Genomic DNA, 27,435 nt, shown 5'->3' with positions numbered 1-27,435 from the left:
ATTACATTTATTAGTGCACTACTGACAATGTTGTTTAACCTTAAATGCACACTTTTAGTTCATACGAGAGACAAACCTTAGAAAGCTTAGTGTGTGAGTTCCAAATTATCATAAATAAAAATCCAAAATGGCCACCACTGGGAAATCCCTTTAATCAGACCTGAGATGAAATAACACCAGATCGTGGGTGTTAATTTGACGTACGCAGCTTTTGCCGCGGTTTCCATTTCCTCCAATTTCCCGGGGAAAGCCACTTCCCGACCCGGGGATATTTGCATACCGTTTGTGTTTGGGAGGGGCGACGAGAAAATGTAAATCTTTGAAATATCCCTGAGATAACCAGCTGGCTCTGAATATAATGTGGTTGGTAGAATTTAGCTAATTCTGTATGTTAATGACATTGTGGATTGTTTTTAATCTGTGAGAAAAGTATTATTTCATTTAATATGTTTATCCTGTATCAAACAATCTGTTTTAGTCGTTTATAAACGTAAATGTGATTTTTTTCAATTTGATCTATTCCTGCTAGTAGTTTTAGGTTGTCTGGAAATTCTTCATTTAATTCAAATTAAGTTTACATCGAATCAATTTCCAATGTGGTACAGTATAACGTAAAGCAGCATTAAGTTTATTAGGTTTACAAATACTATGTGGTGTTTACTGTTTTAATTATTTACGTATGTGGTTTTTATTCATGACCATTGGATCTTCGGACATATCATTGTTGGTATTTACAGTACAAGATACATAATACACTAATTATACGTTGCACAGCGACGCACATCTGTGAATTTCAAAACTTAATATGAGTGAGTGAACGTTGAATGGAGTGAGACGATCAATTATCAATTATTTAAGATGGTGACGCCATTATGTGCGTATTTTAACCAAAATATGATTGAAGGAAGAGTATAGGATGAGTGGTACGATCTTGTAGTCTTGTTAGTGACTAAGGCCGACATTTTACTTAGAACAGCAGTTGATTTGAATTTTTTCAGATATGCTGGCAAAACAATTATAGATAAACCTTCGCAAATACAGTATCTGACAGTTGACAGTCTGACACAGCTGATAATTAGTTCATACAGCTAATGGCCACTAAGGGACCTACAGTTTATTGTGGAATCCGAACCACATTTTTGCTTTGGTAATAACTAATTGGTCTATTTATCAGGATAGTACTGCGGATAGTCGTAGTACTCACTAGTGCGAGTGTTAATCCACACCAGGGAGTATTGCGACCTCAGCTGGATTACAGGACGACGCCATCGTCTCGGTCATCTTTGTGACATGGACCAACTAAGAACAGCTGTTTCTTTGGTCAAGTCTGATCAAGGACTCCTGTTCAGTTTGGGACCAACCAAACCTATAGTTCCAGAGTCCAGACATCCTCCGTGGGCCGACCCTGGTCACCGCGGACGGACGACGCGACGTCGACCCACAGTATCCGCCGGATATGGCGGCCGTCGCCACCGGAAGTCGCAACTTTTGGCCGTTTTTCCACACCAATGCTTCAACCACAGACTCTGGTAGGTGTCAACGTCAACCCACGGTTGTGGTAAAGAACTGCATAAACCCCTCTGAAACCCACCACAGCTGATGCATAACACATGTACATTGGTAGACAGCGTTGGTGGTTGAAATATGTCTGGGTCGCGTTTTGTACATAATCAAAGTACGTGGTCGGGGGGAGGGTAGGACGTTGATTTAATATTACCAAGAGGGCCGGTTGAGTTCAGGGTAAGCCTAAAGTTCTAGCCAGGTACAAATTGGGACTTCAGATCTTGGTTTAAATTTTAGTTTTGCTTAATTGAAAAGTTAGCGTAATCGACAATGCAAAGCGCACTCGGTCGGTGTGGATGCAATCCAACGACCTAAGTATGTATTAAAAACTGGCTACATCATAACATTAGGATGGTAGTGCTATCTATTGTCATGCTTCTACGTACACAATCCGAGTAGCTGGTTGGTATAGTCAAGGGAAGAACGTAAATTTAACCATGGAGGGGGAAGTTAGCTCAGGGATGCTTTTAAAACTTAGCTAGGGTGGTAGAATATAAGGTACAATATCTTACTAATATTATAAATGAGAAAGTTTAGATGTATGGATGTATGGATGTATGTTTGTGACAAGTGAACGTGAAAAATACTGGTCGGATTGGGCTGAAATTTGGCATGATGATAGCTCACATTCCCGATTAACATATAGGCATATTTTTATTTCAAAAATCCTTTCGGGCTCCGCCCCAGTGGCTCTGGAGTTTCCCATGTTAACCTTATGAGAAATGGAATTATTGAATCTTAACAGCCGTTTCAATTAAACAAGTTGGTTATGTTCTGTGATGTTCAATAGCATTAAAGTTACAAGGATTACCAACAGGGTGCAGCACTATTATTTCTTTTACAATTATGACAACAGCTAATTTGCAACGAAAAGGTGAGTGAGCGTAGCGAACGAACTTCAACCTGGAGGCGAGTTAGCGTAGCGAACGAGCTAACTTGAAGGCAAGTGAGCGTAGCGAACAAACTTCAACCAGGACGTGAATGAGCCATGCGAACGAGATAATCTTGAAAATGAAGAAGTTAAACGGGGCAAAGCCCGCGGGTTACAGCTAGTGACTACATACTTTGAGGGTCGTGAGAATAAGGTTTCCTAAAGTAAAAATAAAAGCCATTAACTTTCTTCTATGGAAATATGAATCAATCGTAACTTGAACACTTTTTGGAAGGGGAGTTGAAAGTGAAGTGCCATTGAATAAGGATCTAAAAAGATGGTTTGAAAGTTAACAGGTTGTTCAGCGGTGGCCATTAATTAAACTTTTATTCGAAATATCATACAGTAACTCAACTTGCATTTTTAAATTGGTTCACTACTGTCATTGTTGACCAATAATTAGTGTAAAAAAAAAACTATTTCTATTGACAAATAGCATCAATAGATTACCTTGATGGCAAAAAAATTCAAGAACAATTTAAAATTGTTCGCGAAAACTACAGCACTGTTAACCCCAAAATTATTACGAACACAATGCTTTACACTATTGTATAGAGAGAATAGGAGAAAATTGAACGTAGCGCCTGCAGAGAAGCAGTTTCATTGTTCAACACACTGGTGTACTGCAGACAAAGCCTACCCGGAATATACGGGCGTTGGCGGCGTGATTGCTTCCCAGGGCAGCTCTCGTCAACCGTGTGGTGAATACTGCAACTGCACACTGCCACTGCACTGTCGAATCTGTGTTCTAACTGTCCAAAACAGTTTACACTAGAATTTAGATGTTTTTGGCTTCCAAATTTGTTAACAACTGCGTGTCCAATTTTTGAGTCAAATCAGGCAGTTCATTATTCTTTTCTTACCGAAATAAAGAATAGCACAGTAAATAAAATAGCAAGTGTTCATTTATTCTACGATAAAAGTTTGTCAAAATGTAGTTGCAGTATTGAAAAATATAGTAAATAGGGTGGTCGGTATGGTATGTATTAAAATTAATTGTGAATCAGTTTTGATCTTTGACGTTAAATTTTATCCTAGATCTGTTGTTATCGAAAGCGTCAATGCAGGTCTGTTAAATACTGATTGAAACATATGAATTATCCCGTCCTGCTTGGTTTTGGCCTTTTTATGGTTATGGTTGCTTTTTCTGTTGGTAAATGTGTGTGACGAAGATCAGTGATAGGGATGATAGGTTGATAATAGATAGTTCAGTGGCAATAATGGTTCGTTCCCTGGTTTTCGGAGCGATAGACATAGACATTTTCTGTTATTATAAGCTACCTGTAACAATACACTATGGATAATTGAGGTTTTAGGTTATGCCTCGGTTCTGACCTAACCTAAACCAACCTTTACCTATCATAAACAGGATTTGAAGATGTGTGGGGGGGGAAGCTCGAGTAAGAAACCGTTCTTCCTACATAATAGCATTGAATATACAGTTAAACACTCTGTTATATATCCAATGATAATAGGCGTTCTTAGTAATATAGACTTCCAAGGTGCTTTAATCAAGTATAGGAGAATGGAAAAACAACCTGCAACTGTCAAATATCAAAAGAATTTAATTAATTTAGTGATAGATAATTATTTTGTTTACATTTCCTTATTAGGTACCTCAATTAGGTTATCTGAATTCCATTTCCATACCTACATATCTAAAATAACGTGTTAGTGGTTACTGTATCTAATTTTACAAAAATAATGATAGCTAATTGGCTGCAGACTGGCCAAGTTATTTTTGTCACGTTGTAGGTCACGTGTCTAATTAGTTATCGGCGTGGCGCGTGCAGAGCGACGTTGCAGCGCTTGTATTGACGGTTCGACTTGGCAACGTCGCCCCCCACCACTGCTGTTTGTCACAGCACAGCTGGGTTCAAGGACTAGTGACGTAGCCGTATGAGCTCACTGCTACGGCTACGTGTGTTTCCCGCGCTCCTCCCTCCCCCCTCCCAACCCTTCACTACCCTCCAGTTTCCATTACATCTTATTCTTGCTGCCTCGTTTTTCTGCTTCAAGAACCGTGGAGAAAGACAAATTAAGAAAATGTGTACGGTTATTTGTAAATGAGAAGGTTTTAGTTTTTATGGTCCTAACCTTAAAACTTTAATTAAGTTCTTGTATGTTTTAGCTATAAACAATACAGATTCCAAGATTCCACCCCGCTACGTAGCTTTTCTAAACTTTCACTATGGTCTATCTAGCGTATAAAGGCTAGTTTCAATTTTGATCTTTTTGTAAAAAAATGTTGGTCATTTTCAAATCCAAAACCGGGCGAATTGCTTGTTTGAAATAGTCTACCACCAAAAATCGAAACCACAGACAACAAAAGCTAAACTTGTCAACATTGAATTATACTACTGTAAATTTAAATAACCACGTCAGTTGATTTCATTTGAATAAGGTAAATTTTTAATAGGCGACACTTCTTTAAATTTAAAAACCGTGATGAGGTGAACGCAACATCTATTTTTCATCCTTTATCACCATGGTGGTTTAAATGAGGTTAGATTGGGATGAGAAGTGGGAAGTGGCACATGTAAGGATAGGTTAGTTTAATGATTGCGAGTTTACATACATACAAAATTCTTGTTTACATCATCTTTATTTGAACGAGGCAAATTTTTATAAATGTTGGCCCTCTCCTTGAAAAGGCATTTTTATTGCAAAAAGACATCATCACCAGTTTGTTACCTATGGGAAAGCCCAAAGCTATTTATAGCAACCGTTAGATACTATGTAGGCCTAATTTTATAGCCCACTTTCACTCGATCGCCTCAATCAAATGGCATTCGCCTCATCACTAATTGAAACAACGATGATAGATGGCTAGACTTGTGTGACAATGAGTAAGTCAGTTGCTGGACTGCTATTAAGATACATAGGGAGTAGGGACTTTCAATCTGCTAACTTGTTAAAACGACGATTTTCATAGTAAAATTCCAGAAATTCAACAAATTTTTAGTACAAACACTGTACAACCAGGCTTCAACCCTCTTGTACAGTTTGAGGTCTGTATTGATTGGTCAGGTCCGCTAGGTTGCTCTCTGTCTACCAATCGTTTCCTCTTTGTCGTGTGCCACAGTAATTTGTCATCTCGCGGCTTCCGCAATGAAAAGCTCCTTCTGAAGGTCCAGGATACGATTCTGCAGCTTAATCGCAGGATGGAGCTGATTATGATGCTGACAAGGCCATTTTTTAAGTCTGGGTTACCAATTGTCTAGAAAACACTATGGGTGAAACACATTTTCCTAAAGATCTGGGATGATTACCGGAATCACTGGATGAAACTCTTATGGAAGTTTGAATTAGGAGATTGTATTGCCAAAAACTGTACGTATCATGACTTAGCTAATGCAATATTATTGCCAACTTTAACTCAATAAAATTTTTTTGATTAAAACAAACACTGTGTTGTAAAATACAGCAATTCTTAAGTGAAAGTGCCTAGTTTACGGATTTTGCATATTCAACACTAACCAGGCCATTATTTTTTTTTAAATTACTTATTCCTTGAGATTATTTCCTTCGTGACGTCATTATCACTTCCAAACATATTCAACCGCTGTATGTAGAATTTTATTTCAACTACTTACTTTTAGCTCATATTTGCTAACAGTGATTGATGTGATTAAGGAATTGTTTACGTTATTATGTAAATATTTCTGTGTGCAAATAAAGTTTATTTGATTTGGTTTTCTGCACGTGATTTGGATTCCAGAGTCATGATGATATTTCGTTACCCCGTTCTTAACAAGAATTTCGTGAATAAGTTTGTGCAACGCCAAAATTAAGTGCTAAAGACTGTATACTTAAGAAGATATCGTGATATTTTTATTTCAACTTCGTACATAATTTGCACATGGCCAAGATGTTCATGCTCAAGCCCAAAGCAGTTCATCCAAGTTCAACAGAGGTTGAGTCATTGTGTGTCGAGTCTGATGATATTTGAACACGTGCTTTCCTTGCCCTTACATCTGTGACATTCTCACAAAATGTGACTCAAGTAAGGTCGAATATCTTAACACTATGGTCGCGAAAATCTTTACTTAACGCTTGTCCAAAAATTGCAATGCAATCTCTTCAATTGTCGTGAGAGTAATCACTACTTATGTGTAGTAGCTTTGAATGTGAATATAACAAGATATTTGATATCCAATTTCAGTTGTAGTGGTCTTGGGATTTCCTAAAAATAACTAGTTAGATCGCAAATTATTATAATGATTAATTATACTATTTTATCCTTACGTAATCATTTTTTTTCAACGAAATAATAAATAACATTATGTTTAAGTGTGTGTGTGTGTGTGTGTGTGTGTATGGGTGAGTACAGAGATTTATTATAGAGCCAGAGACTACGGTTCGATTTTCATTAAATTTTGACTACGTACTAAACTTTGATGCCTCCTGGTGGTTTCTAATATATTTATTTTTTATTTTTAAGTTGACTAACTCCATAAAACCCATTAGATAACCCAAATCCCCCCCTTAAAGCTCTAGCCATATTGATGCATCCCTGTCAAAAAGACACCACCACTATATCATTGAAAAGTAAGGTTAAGAACAACTTTTAAAATTAACATTTTGTCACAAAAAACAAATTAGTTAACGATATAACGCAGTTTTGTTGTATCAATACAGTCGTGTTAATACTGAGTAGCCGATATTTTATTTGCTTGCTTAAAAGGATGGGAAAATTGATTCCAGTGAATAAAAATATTGTCCTTATTACTTTTATATGTGGAATTGAAGAAAGATTACCCCCGATTCCGACACTATTTTCTCTTCTAATTTGAGCTCTGAACTCTTGTAAAATTGGCCTATTTAAAACACGATGTTTAAATGCCAAGCCTCAACTTGGACAACCTCCCACGATTTCAAGGTAAAGGTCAGATTCAAATGACGTCAGTCTCCAAAGTAAACCTCTTATGACATTTGTGGACTTTTAAAATTAAAAGGTATCATAATTATGGTAACTGTTATAATTAGTTCTTGGACGTAAATTATTTTGGTTTGTTCAGATTAATCTGTTTGTATAATTTCCTATCGTTTTTCTTTCTGAATAACTTCTTTCAACTCCATTTAAAATTTGCATTTTTGTTACTTTGTAGAGTTGAAAATTATTGTGTAAAAATAGACAGGCTACTTAAAGTGATTCGAAAATGTTACTTATCTGTTGGTTTGATAATAAAGTTTATCTATTCTATTAATTTTGTTTAATCACACTGCTCATATACCTTTTAAAATATCCACAACGCACACAATGTGTTGGTTTCGGGAAATCGGGTGGGTATTAATTGCGCTAACTGACCTGAGTCAGGTAGTCGGGTATTCCTGAATTGCGCCGAATGCTCCAGGGAGCCACCTGATACGTTCATTAAAGTAGCGGCCCTATTTGATGGTATAATTGAGTAGGTTAGGTTAGCTAGGTTAGAATGACACGTATACAAGGATTGCCACGTATTCCTTCTGCCGGCAACACACCCCCACCTGGCTTGGGCTAGGCGCAACTAAAAAACATTTTTGGGGAACCTTTGAGGGCTTGGCGCAATTAAGGAACTCTTTAGCGCAATTAATGCACGACCGGAAATCCTTCATTGCTATCAAGACTATACAGTATACAGGAAGTAACTCTTTTCAAAATCTGCCAATATTCCGATAACAAAAAAATTACAGTACAACAAAAAAAACTTTCCCATTGGAAAACCCAGCTAAGTATGTTTCATGCGAAAGGTTTTCCAACTGCGACATGTGATATTTGCATGCAGCCTTGAACATGAGTCACCACTTGGCGTCTTGTCGCTAGTTCATATTTGTCTTTGCATTACCATTACATGTGACTGTCTGTAGTGTCTATAGACTCATATTTGTATATCATTATGACCTTCACAGGTACACAATCATTACAACACTTTGGTGCACACTGCACACTTGGTTGGGAACGAAGCAGGTGCAATAGTGTGTATATCATTTTATTTGTTCTTGTAAAGTCACGCGGTTGAAATTGTAGAGAATTTGTATGGTGAAATTCTGAGGTATATTTGAAATATTGACAGAATTAGGAGAAAATATTCTGAAAGATTGCAATTTAAATCTTTGCAGTGTACAGCAGTTAACTAGGTATTTATCCTAACAAGAAGATCACGATACAAGACACTTTCCTAGGAATTCACCAAAATGTCAAAATATTTTAGAGGTGTTGTATTTACATAATTCATTGGTCATATTATTCACAGCAGTAGTAAAGAATTTGAAGTTGTACACATAGAAACAACACAGTCTTTATTATACCTTTTTAGACCGCGAAGAGATATTTCGCATTCTTTAAAGATCGGTTTCAAATTTAATATTTAAAAGATGCTAAAAAAAAGACTGGATGTTAAAAACATTATGCCGTTTTAAAGGGGGGTACAAAGTACGGGTTTTTTGGTTATAATGTGTTTACAGAACTAGTAAATGAAACTGAGTAGATGAAGTCTTCCCAAAATTAAACGCGCTCTTGGAGCGTTCAACAATTAATTTCCGATGTGAGTCCATGTTCCGTGGTTCCGCTGACGACCACAACACTGGACATGGGAGGGTGGACTTGGACTGGGAACATCCCGATAGCATCTTCTGTGTGAACTGTACAGTGGTCTGACGGACGATGGAAGGGAGTCGTCGGCACAATAGAAGTGTATATTCGAAAAGTAATTGATTCCTTGATAGCATCCAGTCATCTACAGCTAGAATGGTTCTTTGGGCTTTTCAGAATGACAAAAAGAATGCAAAACTATATATATGCAAAACTATAATTAATGATGTTCGGAACGGTTATGCAAGTTTCTGCAGAGGTAAATCAAACCAATTCGTGTTTAATAAACAGCTGTTTCTGTATTCTTGGTTAGTGTGTGGAGCCGTATTCAAACCATAATTTTATACAGGGTGTTTCAGAATTAGTGTCGGATATTTTAGGGTATTATTCGTGGGTAAGAAACATATCCAAATATCATATTTATACAGTCCGGAAGTCTTTATTTACTCAAACAGCCGCCATTTTGTTTTTTCCTTTAATATTTTTTTTTAAGAGAATGGTAAAACATACGGAATTGAAACTTTGCACAAACATTTCTGACTACTAGGCAAAGCTACAAAAAGATGATGAACATTTTCCAAATACATAAAACAAAATGGCGGCCATTTAAAATTTTGTTTCTTAAATAACTCAAAAACCGTTGATTTTATGAAAATTTTACAAGAATAACTTTTTTCAGGTAATTTTATTACAAATCGATTGACACCTTAATTTTTACAATTGAACGTATATTAACTGAGATATGGCAGTTTTAGTGATACGTGACCACTGGAGGCTAGTTGTAGAGCATGCGGCGCCATGCATATTGTTGTGGCAGACTTTAGCCCGCCGCATGCACTACAACTAACCTCCAGTGGTCACGTATCACTAAAACTGCCATATCTCAGTTAATATACGTTCAATTGTAAAAATTAAGGTGTCAATCGATTTGTAATAAAATTACCTGAAAAAAGTTATTCTTGTAAAATTTTCATAAAATCAACGGTTTTTGAGTTATTTGGATATGTTTCTTACCCAGGAATAATACCCTAAAATATCCGACACTAATTCTGAAACACCCTTTAAACTTGAAATCGAAGTTCCTTAAGTAATTTAATACAGGTAATGTGAAAAGTGGAATTAAAGCAAATTCTCTTACATAGCCTTAACATATTTAAACATTAAATCATTACATTTTAACATCATGGTGAAAGTTTAAACAAGAATTAACGGCTAATTAACTTGGCTCACACAAATTAAACCTTTTAAAATCAGATAAATTTGCATTAAATTATTTCTGTCGAAATTATAAACATATCGTTGCTAACTTTCTCTGATATTAATTTAGTTTCTGTCATTTTCAAATAAATGAAAGGAATCAATATTTACCAACTTATTTTTCAATTGACTATTGGATAATACAGTATCCTTATTATACTCCCAAAATGCACATTATTTATTTGGTACAAATTCTTGATTTTCTATACATTAAACTAAAAATGCATTCACTACCTCATATACAATGATTTCCTATTTGTATTAATCATTGTTTATCTTCATATTCTTGTACTTGAATTGATACAAATAATTATGTCACATTGAAAATTCTTTACAATGGATTAGTAACAAATGATTCAAGTTCTACTTTATTTCGTCATAAAAATTATTCGTTGCATAATACATCGAATTACACCTTGCCTACTTTTGTTGAATTATATTCTACAATTCTACTTTGTACTTTGTTGTAATTTATTACAATACTTATTCAAATTTGTTCCAATAATCGAGCTCACTTTCAATTTCCACAGCGACGCAAGCACGCTTATTTGGTCCACTATCACAAGGCTACCTGGATCAATACGAAACTAATCCATCCCTGAATTATCACAATAGTTTGGTTCAATAGTTATAATTGCGTCCCTTCCCTTCATGTCAGGATGGCCGAGCGGTCTAAGGCGCCAGACTCAAGTGCAAACTTACCGTGCCAGCCACGGTTGGGCGTTCTGGTCCTCATCTGAGGGCGTGGGTTCGAATCCCACTTCTGACACTAACTTTTTGTACAACGAACTTGCACTTTAGTGATTCTTCTGTAATTTTTTCTTATAACAAACATCAATATTTTGTGGGTGTTAAAAGTTACTCTTTGTAACAAAGCTATTCAAGGCTAAATTGAATTATACACTTTCGCTTTACTTTTATTCCCAAACTACGCAACGCAAATAAACTTCGTCTATGAATTACCTAATGATAAATATTATTTACTACTACAAAGCGAATACATAAGATACCTACAAGTTAGTATATTAAAATGTATAAATAAGTTATATTGTAGAACAATTTCCGATGTATAATTTAAATTTTGTTTGTTTATATCACTAGAGGACAGGTAAACAAGTTAAACGTCTTACAAATGAAATAAGACACTCTACTCAGCGAGCTCAGAACATTAAATACTATCCTAGCTCAAGTAACGGACACAAATATGGCTTAAATTTATCAAGCAGATCCATTGATTTAAATACACGTTTAATCCTGTATAGCAAGTTAGTTTTAAACATCTATCTATCGTCCACAAAATGTCTCATCTCTATCATAGTTTATAAAAATCCCTTTCCATATCAATGTCACCAAAATATGATAAATATACTATTTTGATAAAAGTATTTTAGTCGCGTAATTTAATCACCGATTTGCGATGACAGAAATAAAACAGAATAATTGTGTCCACATGTCCAGTATATCTTTGGACGTCCCGATACAGCGAGCGGTGTGTTACATGACCGCTGCAATTATTTCAACGTGACATTTATTCTGGTCCGGTCACGCACAAGTTATTATTACTTCAGTTATACAATCAGTCTGTGTATTTTGACGACCACAATCCTCTAAATGGAGCGCTAACAGCCATTCTATATGGGTCCAATATGTGGTGAATGGTAGGCTATTTTTATTGTGTGTGAATTTTGTTATGCAGTAGGTACACGTTTTTAGATTATTATTTTATCAATGTATTAGGGGTATTGGTAAGTTAGTCGAAATTTTTGTTTTAATTAAATTCGTGGTATTTCGATTATTATTTCTTATATAAATTTGATGAACATGAATGACTTTTTATGCAAACTAATTTTGGTGAGTCATTTCCGGATAATAACAAAGCCTGGTACAACCTGATATATTGATTCGTGCATTGAATATTAATAGTTTACATTCCATAACTTGATAAACTAATGAGTAAACAGTTATGAAATAACACGGTTAAAATGACCCAATAGTTATTCAAAGTTAAAATAATGTTATAGGTTTGAACTTTTAACAGTTTGCTCGGTGGTTAGCAATATATTGGTAACATGCCAGGTTTCACTTTAAGATCCACCATATTGAATGTTAGTTAAACCATCTATTTTGTTGAACTTGCAATTCTAATTTTGCAGCAACCGTAGTTGTAGTTGTGGTTGGGAAGTAAATTCGTGTCATAAAATACCGATTTTATCATGCTCCTGTATCAGTTTTGCTTTCACTACAAAAGTTAGGACATCTTTTCGTACTTTCATTTGCTTGTCTTTCAACACATACCCAAACATTGCCATCCTCATAAATCTTTAACGATTTTAAGATACAGTATGTTTCTAGCATTTGTTAACCATCTATGTGATATTGTGGCCAAATATAACTAGGTTGGGAACTTCAGTTTGACCTCTGGAATTATCACCAGAAATTGAAGTACACGTTGTAAAATGTACGTACATTGTACGTGAATCAAGAAACAAAAATTCAGTCAAAATCAGCACACTGAAGTGCAACTAGGCACGCAACACGCATTTGAAATACTTCCGATTTTACAACAAGCTTAATGCACTTGGAAGTCATTAAAAGTCAATGTTACACAGGCATGTTCTACTATCACCACTCCAGTTAATGGCTCTGCGCTGCTCACTTGTGCCGGATCAGTGAGCATTGAACAGTGAGTGAGCATCAGAGCATCGTCAGTGAGCAGGCAGTCCAGGTTCTGGACCACTGACCAACCAAACCTCCTTTCCACCCTGACTGACCACGGATACACAGCTACGCACCGCCTCCCCTCACCCGGCGAAAGAAATACAAGAAGTTTGATAACAACGAAGAAACAAGAGGGAAGGATAACTAAGTCTTGGAAAAGAGAAGAAATAAATTAAAGAAATACAATACAAGTCCGGAATCAGTGAAGAAAAAAGATTGAAGAAAGATAGCTTAACGTTTGGGAACACAGGAACAGTAAAGGGAACAAGATCAAAGAAAGATGCATGGAATAATAGTCTGGGATTAGCAAGGAAACGGGCGAAAGTAAAGACCATGTTAACTTGGAAGTCTGAGAACAGTGAAAAAGGCTAGAGAAAGCTAGAGGATTATGTTTACGTCTAGAAGAAACAAGATGAAAGAAATATAACTTGTGGCATGGTAAGAGAGAAAGAAGAGATGGATTTATAAATGTTCCCATCTACACGTTCCTACAATGTTTATCCTCATATCCAATCAGGCTACCCAAACTTATTATGCTTTTTATCTCACGAAAACGTAAAGAAACGAAATATTAAGTGATAGCTAGTGAATGTATACGATGTACGGCGTTTTCAGCCAGAACTAGCCGTATTTTAATTCAAGCTCATTCACAGTTCCAGCCTATACAGAGTTATAAATTCCATATATCCGCAATAGAACCACCCAACAAAGTCAATGGAACCTGAAACTTGGTACCAAAGGTCTTGTTTTCATTATATCACAAATGAAGATCCTTTCGCTTCGTCCTCGCTACATGTCGGTCACGCAGGATCGTCACGTGGTCAAGCGTGACGGAGCGTGACGCAAGGAAGGCCGCGACCGTGACCGCGACGTGATGCGTGACGCTAACTGTTCCACGCAGCTACTCACGGTTGTATAATCAACAGGCTCTTCAATGGAACCGTGATCCCGACCAGTGGGGGTGACGAATGGACTTTACTGGTAGTCTTAACGCTGATAAAAGTTGACTTCCCATTCCCATGTCGAATCTGCCGTCAGTCTTGAAACAAAAAAGGATAGTTGAACTGACAGAGTTCGATGATTTTAGTCGCACAGGCCAATATTTTAACCGAGAAAAAAGGAAAACTTAAGGTGGATAACTAAATTGGCTAATCGAAATCAAGCCTAGAGTTATAATACTGTGTCCATGTGCTACATCGCATGTCACCGGACGACGATCAAATTACTTTCCGGTCTAGATTATAAATCACGCTATGTAAAACTTGAGATACTGCATGTTCAACTACGTGGAACTATGTCGTAATCCATATTGTTTTTGCAAAAATCTTCTGGCTTTAGGAACCTTTAGTAGCACCAAATGTTTCATGGTGTAGACTTCTTACAATAAATAGTATTATTGGAAAGTTACACTGTTTCAAAACGAATAATTTTCTGCATAGATTTTTATTGTTTTTGCAAAATTAGTTTTAATATCTTCATTATACCAAAGTATAAATCCTGTTAAAATAAAAGTGCTAAAAAAGATCAGGTTTAAAACATCACAAATCCAATCTCTCATTGTATTGAGTGGTTTTCGAACGGGCGTAATTAATTAAGTTGCTTTTTTGATTGGTTTACTATAGAGAAAATACTATAGAGCTGATAGTTGCACGAACTTTATAACTGCAGCGAACCAAGAACACTAGCGTATTTTTTCTGTGTTTTAACTGGTTGAACACAACACTGTTATCATATTGCTTTTGTTTGTAGTACTTTCCAGAAGTCATTTATTAACTTTACAATCTCAAGAGTAAACTATAAGGAAATTAATAATTAACATCCAATATTTGGTGATAAGAAATTTACTGCGTAAATACACAACCATAACGTTTCTATGTCTAAAATAAAAGTCCATAAAGTTATTCACTCAGTCTTTCATCTCCAGTCTTCAGTTTCTCAGTTGGACCACTCTCCAGGCGCGGCTTCGTCCCTTTCCTTCTGCAACTCCCGTCGTATCTTGATGTCCGTCAGTTTCTGTTTCTTCCTGAAGTATTTCAGCTGCTCCAGAAGCACCAGTCTCTTCAGTTCCTCAGTCGACAAGTCTCTGGTCTCCTCGGTCTCTCGCAGTCTACTTTTCCTTTCCGATTTGTCCATCAGAATCTCAGGTTTGACTATAGTCAGTGCTTGTCCGCAGTCCTCGAATGCCATTTGGTTGTCGGTGATGCTCTCGGAGTCTTCACTGAAGCTGATTGTGTCGCATTCAGATATCAACACTTCAGTTTTTATCTGGCCATTCTCTTGTGTACCTGGAACAATGCGATCATTGTTAGCTAATGTAGTAAAATGGAGGTAAAGCAGCTCTTGTTTTAGATAGCTATCCGCTATGGTAAACAAAATAGCACGTAAAGAAAGATTCACCATAATGCAGGTTAGAGAATTGGATTAGAAGCGTGACAAAAAAATAGAATGCTACTCCATCAATTAACCGTTCAACATGCACTCCAAAAACTTAATGAATCTAGAAAATTCAACAAAATCGTCAACTATACCTTTAACGTCTAGAAAATGGGCAGTAGGGTCTCTCTCCATAAACTCCAAAAGTTCTGCCTCCCAATCCTTCAGGTTGACAATTCTGCCCAAAGCTCTCAACTCCCCTTTCTTCTTCACCCTCGACTTCATGTTCTGCAGTTTCTTCCACACCTGGGCCTCGGAGACGTCGTAGTTGAGCTCTTCTTGGAATCTGTCCTTGATCGACATAATGGCGTCGGTTCGCTGCTTTCGGGCATCGGGAGTGTTAGACTTGTTGTTGAGGATCGGATACTGCGTCACCATGGCGACGAACTTCTTCATGTGGTCCAGAGAGAGGTCGCCGTCCGCCATGGCTGGAGATGGAGACGCGGAGTACGTCCTCCACTTACCAGAGCAAGTTCTCAACTGAGGCGGAGTGGGAAGTTAGAGTGTGAGAGAGAGATGGTGCGCGCGCAACTGCTGATGAGCAGCCATTCGCATGGATGAAGTGCCTACTCCTACTTCCAGTTTCCCGTTAAGAATCCATCGCGCCAAACCTATGATTACTGTGATAAAGATGAACAACACCGGGAAGTAGTGTTTAGTTGCATATCATTTGGAGTTGAAATATTTTTTATGCTATTAGAAGACAATGGAACCTAAATTATCTGTAAAAACTATAGAACGATTGTATACGTCATTTAGTTACGGTTCTTTCTTTTCTATGTTTGACGTTTCGTTAAGTTATTTTTTTAAATAGTGTTGTCGCTTTCCTTGAATAACTTCCGTCTAAAATCACAGTAGGCTATATAGCTTAGTGCATTTTGAGTTTGTCTTTAAAATATGTCAATTTTGTAATATTGCCAAAGGATTCGTGTTCATAGCATTTTTTATCAGATCGCAATTTACTTCATACACAGCAGCAAGTTATAATCACACAATTTATAAAAATAAAAAAAAACTCATTTTAAAACATAAAGCTTTGAAGATGTGATTTTTTAGTGTATTACTATAATTAGCATATCTTTCATACACGTTTTCATGCATTTAATTCCTTCCCTCCGAAATTCAGTAGTAAAACATGTAACTAACAAGTAACTACTTATGAGAAAAGTATACTCGCAACTGTGAGAAGTAAAATAGTCAGAGGAAAGTCTAATAAGATAGTGTATTCAGGGCGGGTGTCCTAAGTAGGCATCAGTATTCGGCGGAGACTACCCTGGCTGCATGTTGGGTGGGAATTAACTAACAACTTTGTAGCTAAGTGAAGGAGTTGGACGGTATACGACACGACGGACTTTGCCTCACACGTGACTTGAAACTTGCCTTTGGAAACGTGCGGGAAATGCGCAAACACGACTTCAATATCAATTTGAAGATACACAGGTTTTTGACGTTATTCGATGTGCTATGTACGGACAAATCAGCTGTATAAAGTGTGTTTGAGAAGTTGAAAGCACGATTTACATTTTCATTAGTATACATAACAAATGTCGAATTAATAATCTTTATGTATCCATTTTGTAAGGCGGAAAAGGGTTTAGTTATAAAGATTTTTTTTACAATCGTAGTCGTCAATGAATTTCGACTGTAATTTATTTAAATTTAACTAACATAAAAATGTTCGCTTCCTTACATTGGCATAGACATTTTACCTCATATAAATAAATTATGGATAGTGTCCGGGACGGAATTAAGAGTACTGTATTTTCATTAATCTGAAAATATAAAAATTGCCCGAATAAACCAAATGATAGGCCTAATTAATGTTATTACAATTAAATTGCCAATTTACCTCGTGTTATTTAGCCAAAGAGTTTAACATGAAAATCATGTTACAACAGTTTAATTATCTCGCACCCTCCTAATTGTTACTACAGTACTATTACTTCCGAAACTATTAATAATCAATCGCTCTGTTAATTAATGAGAGCTAAAATCGGTAAACTGATAAATATAAAAATGATTTTTGTTTGACTTATGTGTCGTTGAATTTTTAACTCACACATTTAATAATAACGCCTATGAATTGACAAAATTCCCACAATTGATAACAGAGACATCAAACTTCAACTCCATCCATTGTATATTTAAAATTTTCGTTCAGTAAATTGAAAACTTCATTCAAGGTCTGCGTATCAGAGACGTTGACTGAAGACAAAACTGTCATTGTATGATAAGTGATAAGCTTTGATATTGTCACAGGAAGCTGGTTAGTATCAGAAAGATATCAGAGCGTGGTTAGTATTTTGTGACAACAATGTACTGTACTGAATTGACCGCTTTCGCTAGTGATTCCACGGTTGGCTGCTAGAGGCTGCTGCTGTCGCTGCCATTTCCCATTCTATTTCCCTATTTGAGTCACAAGTATTTCCATGTTAGTATTTTATTTGTGCTAGTCTGAGTCATTTGTGTAGTGGGATGTTAATGCTTAGAATAATCATACGTTTAATTTATTCTAACTGAACTCCGACAATGTTTTTACGGAAAGTATATAAAAAATACGTCTTATTATAACACTTAAAACATTACACTTACAGTATAGTCCATTCATTGAGTTGTGGAAGTTCGACAACATTGTTTCAACACTTAAAACATTACACTTACAGTATAGTCCATTCATTGAGTTGTGGAAGTTCGACAACATTGTTTCAACACTTAAAACATTACACTTACAGTATAGTCCATTCATTGAGTTGTGGAAGTTCGACAAAATTGTTTCAAAAGGTTTATTGAAACGGATTTCAATATCTATACTTCTATATCTATACTATTATATAAAAATCTAATGGTGTCTGTATGTGTATTACTAATAGGTGCAAAAGCTACTGTACAAACTGGACTAAAATTTTACAAAAATATAGTTACCATACCGAGGACCATTATAGGACTATTCACATTTCGATACTGACCGTAGGCTTTGCCCCTTTGGCTTTAAAGGTTGTGAGGTGAAGATTTTAAAAGTAAATATTGATTAGTCTCCATGGCTGCAGATGAGAACACTTAACAATGTTTGTTTATATTTGCTTTGTCATTTAAATGTAAACAAGAAGAACTGCTAAACTGCATATTTCACAATTTCAGACAGCTGATACAAAGAAATTAAATATAATATTTTCCATAACTATGAGGTAGGTTTATTTTAATCTAACCTTTTATCATGGATTATTTATTCTAAAACTATGTCAATGATAATATGAAAAAAAGATTCTATAACCGTTGCTGTATCAACTCCGGCTCTGCTTTGGATTTTTTTTAAGCGTCTAAGTTATGAAAATAATGTTATTAATGTGATTTGATGGAAACAGTATGAAAATTACAATGTATAGATATTTTATATGAATTTGGAGGCTACTTTAAATAAATTCTAACTCCAACTCCTTAACATGTGTTAGATTAACTTAACATAACTTGCACATCACATTGTTTTTTATATGTATATTTAGGTAAATTAAGTTATTGTGTTTTGCTAAACCTATGCATAAATTAAACTAAAGAATATCATCAATAACTAAATTGTACTGCGTTGATTTTTTTTTAATCTGTTGTATGTAACTATAATTATTAATTATCAAATGGTAATACAAAATACTCTTATTTTATCTTAACATAGCTTTCAGTTCACATTTACTTTATTTGATACATTTATTATTTGTGTTTTGCCACACCACTGATTAAATTAAACCAAGGAAAATATCATAAAACTAAGCAGTACAAAGTGTTCTTTTGTTTCTAAAATCAATGTAATATCTTTTACTATGTTTACTTTATGGTAAGTGTGAAAATGTAAAGCCAATGGACGATGGAACTGATTACATAAAAGAACTGGTTTGTATATTAAGTTGTTAGTTGATATTTTTGTAGAGTAGAATCAGAGATGCAATGAAACATATACACAGTATTTGCTGTTAAATTGTTTAGGCATTGATGCTTTGATAATCATATTAGTTTTGTCTGCTGTCTTTAATGCTAAATTATTTGTTTAACATTTTTTATAGTGCCTATAGATATAGTTTCTTTAATATTTAAAAGACTGTATTGAAAAGGCATAGCAATATTTCTAAAGTTTATAACAGCTGACTTAGTTTGTGCTAATGATTTATTGTGAGTGAAGAAACTGAAGATGGAAGGATTTGTGATTTAATATAGGGTAAAGAAGAGTGACATTTAAAAAATGTTCATATAAATTTAATAATTAGTAGTAACTTCAAAATTGAAATTTAAAATGTCAATAATAAATAAAAAGATATGTTACTAAGGGAGATGAAATGGTGGTATCCACTGCTTACCAGATTAAAGTTATAACTTAAACATTTCTATTAGCTGGCCATAAAAGTTGAATTTTGTTTCTAAAAGCGTTGGGGGATGTGTAACTATTATAGCAACAGATGTAAAGATTAAAATGTTTCTATTTTGTGTCCTCTTCCCGTTGCAAAGCACGGGTATAACAGCTAGTATATATATAAAAGGCAAAGCCCTCACTGACTCACTCATCACTAATTCTCCCACTTCCCATTTACCTAGGAAGCTGAAATTTGGTACACTGATTCTTTAGGCATTAAATAGGAAAACTAAGCTATTTTTATTCTGATCGGACTCTCGGGCTCCGCCCCAGTGGCTCTGGAGTTTCCCATGTTAACCTTATGAGTACTCATATTTAAATGGAATTAATGAATCTTAACAGCTGTTTCAATTTAACAAGTTGGTTCTGTTCTATGATGTGCAATTAGCATTTAAGTTACAAGGATTACCAACAGGGTGCAGCACACTATTATTTTTTTAAATTTATGACTAACAGACATCTAATTTGCAACCAAAAGGTGAGTGAGCGTAGCGAACGAACTTCAACCTGGAGGCGAGTTAGCGTAGCAAACGAGCTAACCTGAAGACAAGTGAGCGCAGCGAACGAGCTCCAACCTAAAAGGTGAGTGAGCGTAGCGAACGAACTTCAACCAGGACGTGATTGAGCCATGCGAATGAGCTCACTTATGAAGTAAAACGGGGCAAAGCCCGCGGGTACAGCTAGTACTTTTATACATTGAAACTTTAATACTTTGAAAAACCTTTTGAAACAATTTTGTCGAACCTCTTTTATATATTTATCTTTAATGACTGGACTAGTATACTGTTAAAACTGATAAAGAAATTGTTTAACGGTTTTTACTGAATAACTTGTAACGTCTCAATGACTTAAATCTGAATTTCATTTAATTGTATTTATTTTATTTTGTATATTTTTTACCAAAGTTTCTCAGGGATGGGTTCTTTGCCACGTGACTGATTTTATCCTAACTGCAGAATGTGTGAAATGTGAGATATAATGTTAAGTTATACAGAGCCACTATGTGTAAGTGTTATTTGGTCGCAGCACTCTTAAAATAAGGTGCCAGACAACTACCAAATATGCGTGCTTGTTTAGTGTTAAGCCGCAGCACCAGCGGTCAGCCGGGGCCTGACAAATGCTTTGTATGGAGTTAAATTGTTAGTGCCACTACTTGTAAGTGTTATTTCGGTCGCAGCACTCTTTAAAAAAGGTGCCAGACAACTACCGAATGTGCGTGAGTGTTGAGTGTTAAAGCCGCAGCACCAGCGGTCTGCCGGGGCCTGACAAATGCTTTGTGTGTAGGCCTATTCTAATTTCTATCCTACTTACTTGTCTAATTCAAATTACCTTATTAATATTTCAAATGAGTACACAATTGGGACTGACCTTATTCCTTGTTTTTATTTTCTTTTACAAATACAAATTTGATTACTATTGATTATTGTTTTATTTGCGCCTGGCAAATGGTTTAAACCCGCAGCGCTGACTGTCAACTCGTGAAGTGAAGACTGGCCCGTGGACTGCTGTATTTATACCCGATTTGGTTGCTATGGTGACCATAGAATGTTCTAGAAATTTAAACCCAGATGTTTCCACCAAAAGTTATCTTCCTTTTCCGGCAGCTTGACGTCATCGCTGCCCACTTGATCGTTCTTGATCCAACAGCTGCTGTCGGCTGGAGCTCGAGCTGTCAGAGAAGCTATTGTAAACTAGTAAACAAACATTCAATAAATGTAATAAATAAATATGTTTTAATTATTTAGTTAGTTGTTATATTTACATGTTTATCCCTTTGTGTGTGAAATAAAGTGGTAATGTACATTTATAACTGTTATTGTGTTGCTAAAATATTTACAATGGATAACCTAACCTTAATACGGTAAGTGGGTAAGCTAACCTAGGTACGGTAAGTTGGTAGAAATATTATTGGTTACCACTATTCACAAAATAAACTATTAGAAACATTATTACATTATTAATTTAAAGAACATTAAGAAATATTTTAACTATGAAAATGCGAAATAGGCCTAACTTTTATTACAATTGATCTAACAAAAACCTAACCTAGCCTAGGCATAACATAGCCTACAATGGTTAAATTAAATTGAAACATTACATTGTCCCCTAATTTGAAAAATAAAAAATTAAATATTTACATATATACAAAAAATTATACAATACATAGTCTTTTTTTATTTTGAAAATTACTCCTCTATTTCCATATAATTTGGTCTTAAGTCCAAAATGTCTTCGTCATCATCTTCGTCAATTTTTATCAATTTATACTCATTGATTTGTGGCTCAAGCCAGTGCATTAAATTCACATTTAGAACCATTTCCGGAAAAGTGTTTGTTAGCACTCCATCATTTCTTCCTTTGAAATTTTGTATTCGTATTCCTTCTTCCTCTTCTTTCCTCATTTCTGGTTCTTCTTCTATTTCCTTTATTCTCCTCCTTTTCCATTTGCTCTTCTCCTCTTCTTCCTTTCTTTTCTTCTCTTCTCCTGTCTTCAGTTCTTCATTTTTCATATTTTCTTCTTCTAACATTCTCACTTCTGTCTGGGCTGTTTTTATCACTTCATTTTCAATGATTTCTGAAAATTGTTCCGATTCTAACTTCCACCCTAATGTTTCTTCTAATTGCTCCATACTTTGCCGTTCCAATATTTTCTCTTCTCTATCTTCTTCATCTATATGACTAATTTTGTTGATTTCTTCAGAAATTTCTTCTCTACTTAATAGATTGTCTTCCTTCTCATCCATACTTGGGGTGAAATCTTCTTTTTGTAATATATTGCACCTTATGCTTTGAATGGGATTATTGTTGAATTTAATGCTTTCTTTTCCTATAGTAGCATAGTTTTGATTTAAATTTATAACCATGTTCAGTTCTTTCATCGTATCGATTCCAATTATTATTTCCTTAATCAAGTTTGGTATAATCAAACATTGGATTTGTGTACTTATTGAGCCTATTTTTGCATTTATTAAGATAATACTCTTAACTCGCTGGGACTTCTGACTCACTGCTGTAGTTATTATAGTATTTGTTAATGGAAATTCTTCATATTTTCCTAAATTGTGTTTATTTTTTAAAAACCATTCCCTTTGCATACAAGTAACAGTGCTTCCAGTGTCTAATATACACACTGTACTTACTTTTTCAAAATTAATGTCAATTTCTGGTACATGATACATGTGTTTAGTTTCTTCAACATTATTGATGTTGTCATTTAGTAAGAATTCTTTGTTGACATAAATATTATTTATAGGCCTAATATTTTCTAATTCATTTTGCACTGAAAATTTAAGTGTCTTGTCCGGTGATGTCAAAATTTCCCTTAGGCCTGCATTATTTCCAGTGCTATCTAGTTTAAATATTTTTGTTTAGGTTCTTCTCGGTTACTATCTCCTGGTTTTTGATTGTGATCATAGCTGTTTCTATTTCCATAATTATTTTGGAAATGATCCCTCCTATTTTCATTTTTCTTTTCAAAATAGTGTCTGTCCCCTGATGGCCTGTGATTAAATGAACCTCGTTGATCCATGTTTCTTCCTGATGGTCTGTGACTGTATGAACTTCTTCGTTCTACATTCCTTTCTGCCTCGTTCCGTATAGATTCGTTTATTTCTATTGTATCTTCTCTACTTAATAGTTCCTCCATTTGATGTATTGAAACTATGTTTTGCACTCTGGAGGCCTGTTGAATTGTTTCGTCAAAATGTCGAACAAGGCGACGAACAATTTCCCTCTCTGTGAATTTTGGTGTCATATTTTGCAACAGTATTACTCTGTCGATGAAATACTCTGTTCTTGTCAGTCCCCTCCTTGGTATGTATTTTTCTAAGTCTAATTTAGTTTTAATCCCATCTTGAATCTCCTCATTCCAATATTTGTCCATAAAATATTTTTCAAAGTCTTCAATATCGTGTACTGAAGTCCTAATTAGATCCCACCATCGTGCTGCAGTTCCTTCTAAGCATACATCTAATATTTCTTCTAAATTCAGTGATTGTTCATCCTGTGAAAGCCTTCGTTCATTTTCCCTGTTATAATAGTTTTTCAGCCTAGAAAGGAATTGATTTGGGTTTTTTGATTTTCCATTGAATTTTGGTAAGTCTTTAGCTATGGTGCTAGGACATGTGATATGTAGGCCTACTGGTTTCCCACTATTCCCAGCTTTTAACTTTGCCTCAAATTCCTTACTGATTCTTTCCTGATTCTCTTGAATCATTGTGATTCTTTCCTCAATATGGTTGTGTATTTCTTCCCTTAATTCTGTTATTTTTGTATCAAATTTGGATTCGATTTGTCTTATTTCGATGGTCAGATCCTTCCGAACTTTTTCTATTTCTTGTTTGGTTTGTTTAAATTGTGACAGAACTTGTTCTTTAAACTCTTCAAGTGTCTGTAATATAATCATTGTTTGGTCCATGTTTGTATGCTGTGTTTTATTGGGACTTGTTACATTACTACGATTTTGATTGTCACCAGACGCTAAATTTTGATTGTCGATACTGTATAAGTCATCTCCGGGATTGTCATTATTAGGGCTTAATAAATCTTCCATATTGATTTCATCTAATTGCCGGCTCATATTTAAGTGTGCTTCTTGTGCTCTAAGTGTAGGTGTAATATATTTTCGTAAATTATATCTCTGCATTAAAATAATCTATAACCGTGATAAAATCAAGCCACCTAGTTGGGTGCCAATTTGTAACGTCTCAATGACTTAAATCTGAATTTCATTTAATTGTATTTATTTTATTTTGTATATTTTTTACCAAAGTTTCTCAGGGATGGGTTCTTTGCCACGTGACTGATTTTATCCTAACTGCAGAATGTGTGAAATGTGAGATATAATGTTAAGTTATACAGAGCCACTATGTGTAAGTGTTATTTGGTCGCAGCACTCTTAAAATAAGGTGCCAGACAACTACCAAATATGCGTGCTTGTTTAGTGTTAAGCCGCAGCACCAGCGGTCAGCCGGGGCCTGACAAATGCTTTGTATGGAGTTAAATTGTTAGTGCCACTACTTGTAAGTGTTATTTCGGTCGCAGCACTCTTTAAAAAAGGTGCCAGACAACTACCGAATGTGCGTGAGTGTTGAGTGTTAAAGCCGCAGCACCAGCGGTCTGCCGGGGCCTGACAAATGCTTTGTGTGTAGGCCTATTCTAATTTCTATCCTACTTACTTGTCTAATTCAAATTACCTTATTAATATTTCAAATGAGTACACAATTGGGACTGACCTTATTCCTTGTTTTTATTTTCTTTTACAAATACAAATTTGATTACTATTGATTATTGTTTTATTTGCGCCTGACAAATGGTTTAAACCCGCAGCGCTGACTGTCAACTCGTGAAGTGAAGACTGGCCCGTGGACTGCTGTATTTATACCCGATTTGGTTGCTATGGTGACCATAGAATGTTCTAGAAATTTAAACCCAGATGTTTCCACCAAAAGTTATCTTCCTTTTCCGGCAGCTTGACGTCATCGCTGCCCACTTGATCGTTCTTGATCCAACAGCTGCTGTCGGCTGGAGCTCGAGCTGTCAGAGAAGCTATTGTAAACTAGTAAACAAACATTCAATAAATGTAATAAATAAATATGTTTTAATTATTTAGTTAGTTGTTATATTTACATGTTTATCCCTTTGTGTGTGAAATAAAGTGGTAATGTACATTTATAACTGTTATTGTGTTGCTAAAATATTTACAATGGATAACCTAACCTTAATACGGTAAGTGGGTAAGCTAACCTAGGTACGGTAAGTTGGTAGAAATATTATTGGTTACCACTATTCACAAAATAAACTATTAGAAACATTATTACATTATTAATTTAAAGAACATTAAGAAATATTTTAACTATGAAAATGCGAAATAGGCCTAACTTTTATTACAATTGATCTAACAAAAACCTAACCTAGCCTAGGCATAACATAGCCTACAATGGTTAAATTAAATTGAAACATTACATAATGAGATTTTCAACTATTTAACATTCATTTTACATAATTTAACGTTATTAGACATTGCTATAAAAAAAATTTCTTAAAGTCGTTTCTTGTAAACATTAAAAAAATGCGGGGATATCTCTCATCCTATTGCTTTTATCTCTCCGCCACACATTTCGCGCATTTTTCCGTCTGCTAGTTTTTCCGTTGACCCACATATACGCAGCCTTGATCAAGTTTTTCCAACCGGTTGTGCCGTGTGCATTGTGCAGCGGTTGCATTTCCAAGGAGCCGCGCCGTGCGGGCACATGGGGGTATTTTGACGAGCCGTTTTAGCATGTCTAGACGTTTTTGCGACCTTGGTCCATTTACAGAGCCCACACAATGCTGGCTGCACTTGAAATTGAAACCGTGTAACCGAGGCCGCAAGCTGCACTTACATCTGTTTGGCAAAAACTTGTTTTGTCTCGTGTTGATTAGCTAGTTCGCCTCGCGGTGTTTTATTTATATTTCTTATTTCTAAATAATGTTTTTCAACAATTAACTAACACCACAGCTGCCATGGGTGAGTTTTGCTTCTGGGGTTAGTCTTAACAGTTTTCACCTTTTGTTTCCATAATCAGTGATGATGAGGTTTTGGACTATGCTGACCATACTTAACTGAGTTTCAGTTTCTCACAAGTTAGCGATAAAATTGCAGACTTAATTTACTGTCTTCAATATGGAACTGATAAAGTGCTACAACCGATTCTCTGTGCTACAACCGAAAAAAAATAATGAAATTAATGTTTTTAATACTAAAAGGTGAAAGTGTTTAACGTCCGCACTAGTGAGTACTACGACTATCCGCAGTACTATCCTAAAATTAGACCAATTCGTTAATTACGAGGAAAAAATGTGGTTCGGATTCCACAATAAACTGTGGCCTGGCGCACACGGTCGATTTTTCGATCGGCCGATAACAAAATCGGCCAAAAATAAATCGCCCTTGATTTATGTCCAGGCGCACACGTGGCGATTTTTTAGTCGAGAAATGGATTTTTTTGAGTGCGTTTAAGCTATCCAAAAATGGACTTTGTTGAATTAACCTGTGTTTGTGCTCTTCTAATTAGATCAAAGAAAAAAAGAAGACAACTTAAATATTGGGTTCATCCGATAGTAAGTCAGAGACTTTTAAATCGACAGTTTCATAAAATATACACTTTACGTGATGACAGTAAACAGTTCTTTAATTACTATAGAATGTCTGTTGAAAGTTTCAGTTTTTATTATAACAGCTGTGGTACTTTTTAGCAAAGAAAACAACACAACTCACACTGAAGTTCTGACTCCTGTGGAGAACAACAAGCGACTGGCCGATTTTTTAGTCGACCTTGTGCGCGGACTGATAACAATCTGTACGTTACAGATTTTCGGGCGACAATCGCCTCGCCTTCGAATCTGTGGCAAAACCCAGATTTTAAAATCGGCGCAATTCTCGATCGCCTGTGTGCGCGCTTCCATTCAAATACATGATGCACAGATCGGCCGATGAAATAGTTGCCTCAAAATAATCGCTCGTGTGCGCCTAGCCTAGTTGCCATTAGCTGTATGGTCTATTAATCAACAGCTGTGTCTAAG

At 35.6% G+C, this 27,435-nt stretch overlaps 2 protein-coding genes and 1 non-coding gene across 3 annotated transcripts in view; 2 read left to right on the top strand and 1 right to left on the bottom strand.

Moving 5' to 3' along the window:
* Window positions 1-27,435, top strand: part of LOC128986271 (uncharacterized) — a 165,881-nt gene that overhangs the window by 22,010 nt on the left and 116,436 nt on the right. The gene's annotated exons all lie outside the window — the stretch shown is intronic.
* On the top strand, window positions 10,979-11,094 carry Trnal-caa (transfer RNA leucine (anticodon CAA)). Its single transcript has 2 exons — window positions 10,979-11,016; window positions 11,049-11,094. It is a non-coding gene; the product is annotated as a tRNA-Leu (tRNA).
* LOC128986275 (uncharacterized) lies at window positions 14,917-15,927 on the bottom strand. The gene is made up of 2 exons (XM_054406548.1): window positions 15,572-15,927; window positions 14,917-15,328 (listed from the first exon to the last, which is right to left on the bottom strand). The coding sequence occupies exons 1-2, from the start codon at window positions 15,900-15,902 to the stop codon at window positions 14,979-14,981; spliced, it is 681 nt and encodes a 226-aa protein (XP_054262523.1). The 5' UTR covers window positions 15,903-15,927; the 3' UTR covers window positions 14,917-14,978.

This window comes from Macrosteles quadrilineatus, unplaced genomic scaffold (genome assembly GCF_028750875.1).
Source record: "Macrosteles quadrilineatus isolate MER2022 unplaced genomic scaffold, UCM_ALF_1.0 Scaffold_2__2_contigs__length_208266976, whole genome shotgun sequence".
Lineage (NCBI taxonomy): Eukaryota > Metazoa > Arthropoda > Insecta > Hemiptera > Cicadellidae > Macrosteles > Macrosteles quadrilineatus.
Note: the sequence above shows the minus strand (reverse complement) of the source record. Positions and strands in the feature narration are given on the sequence as shown.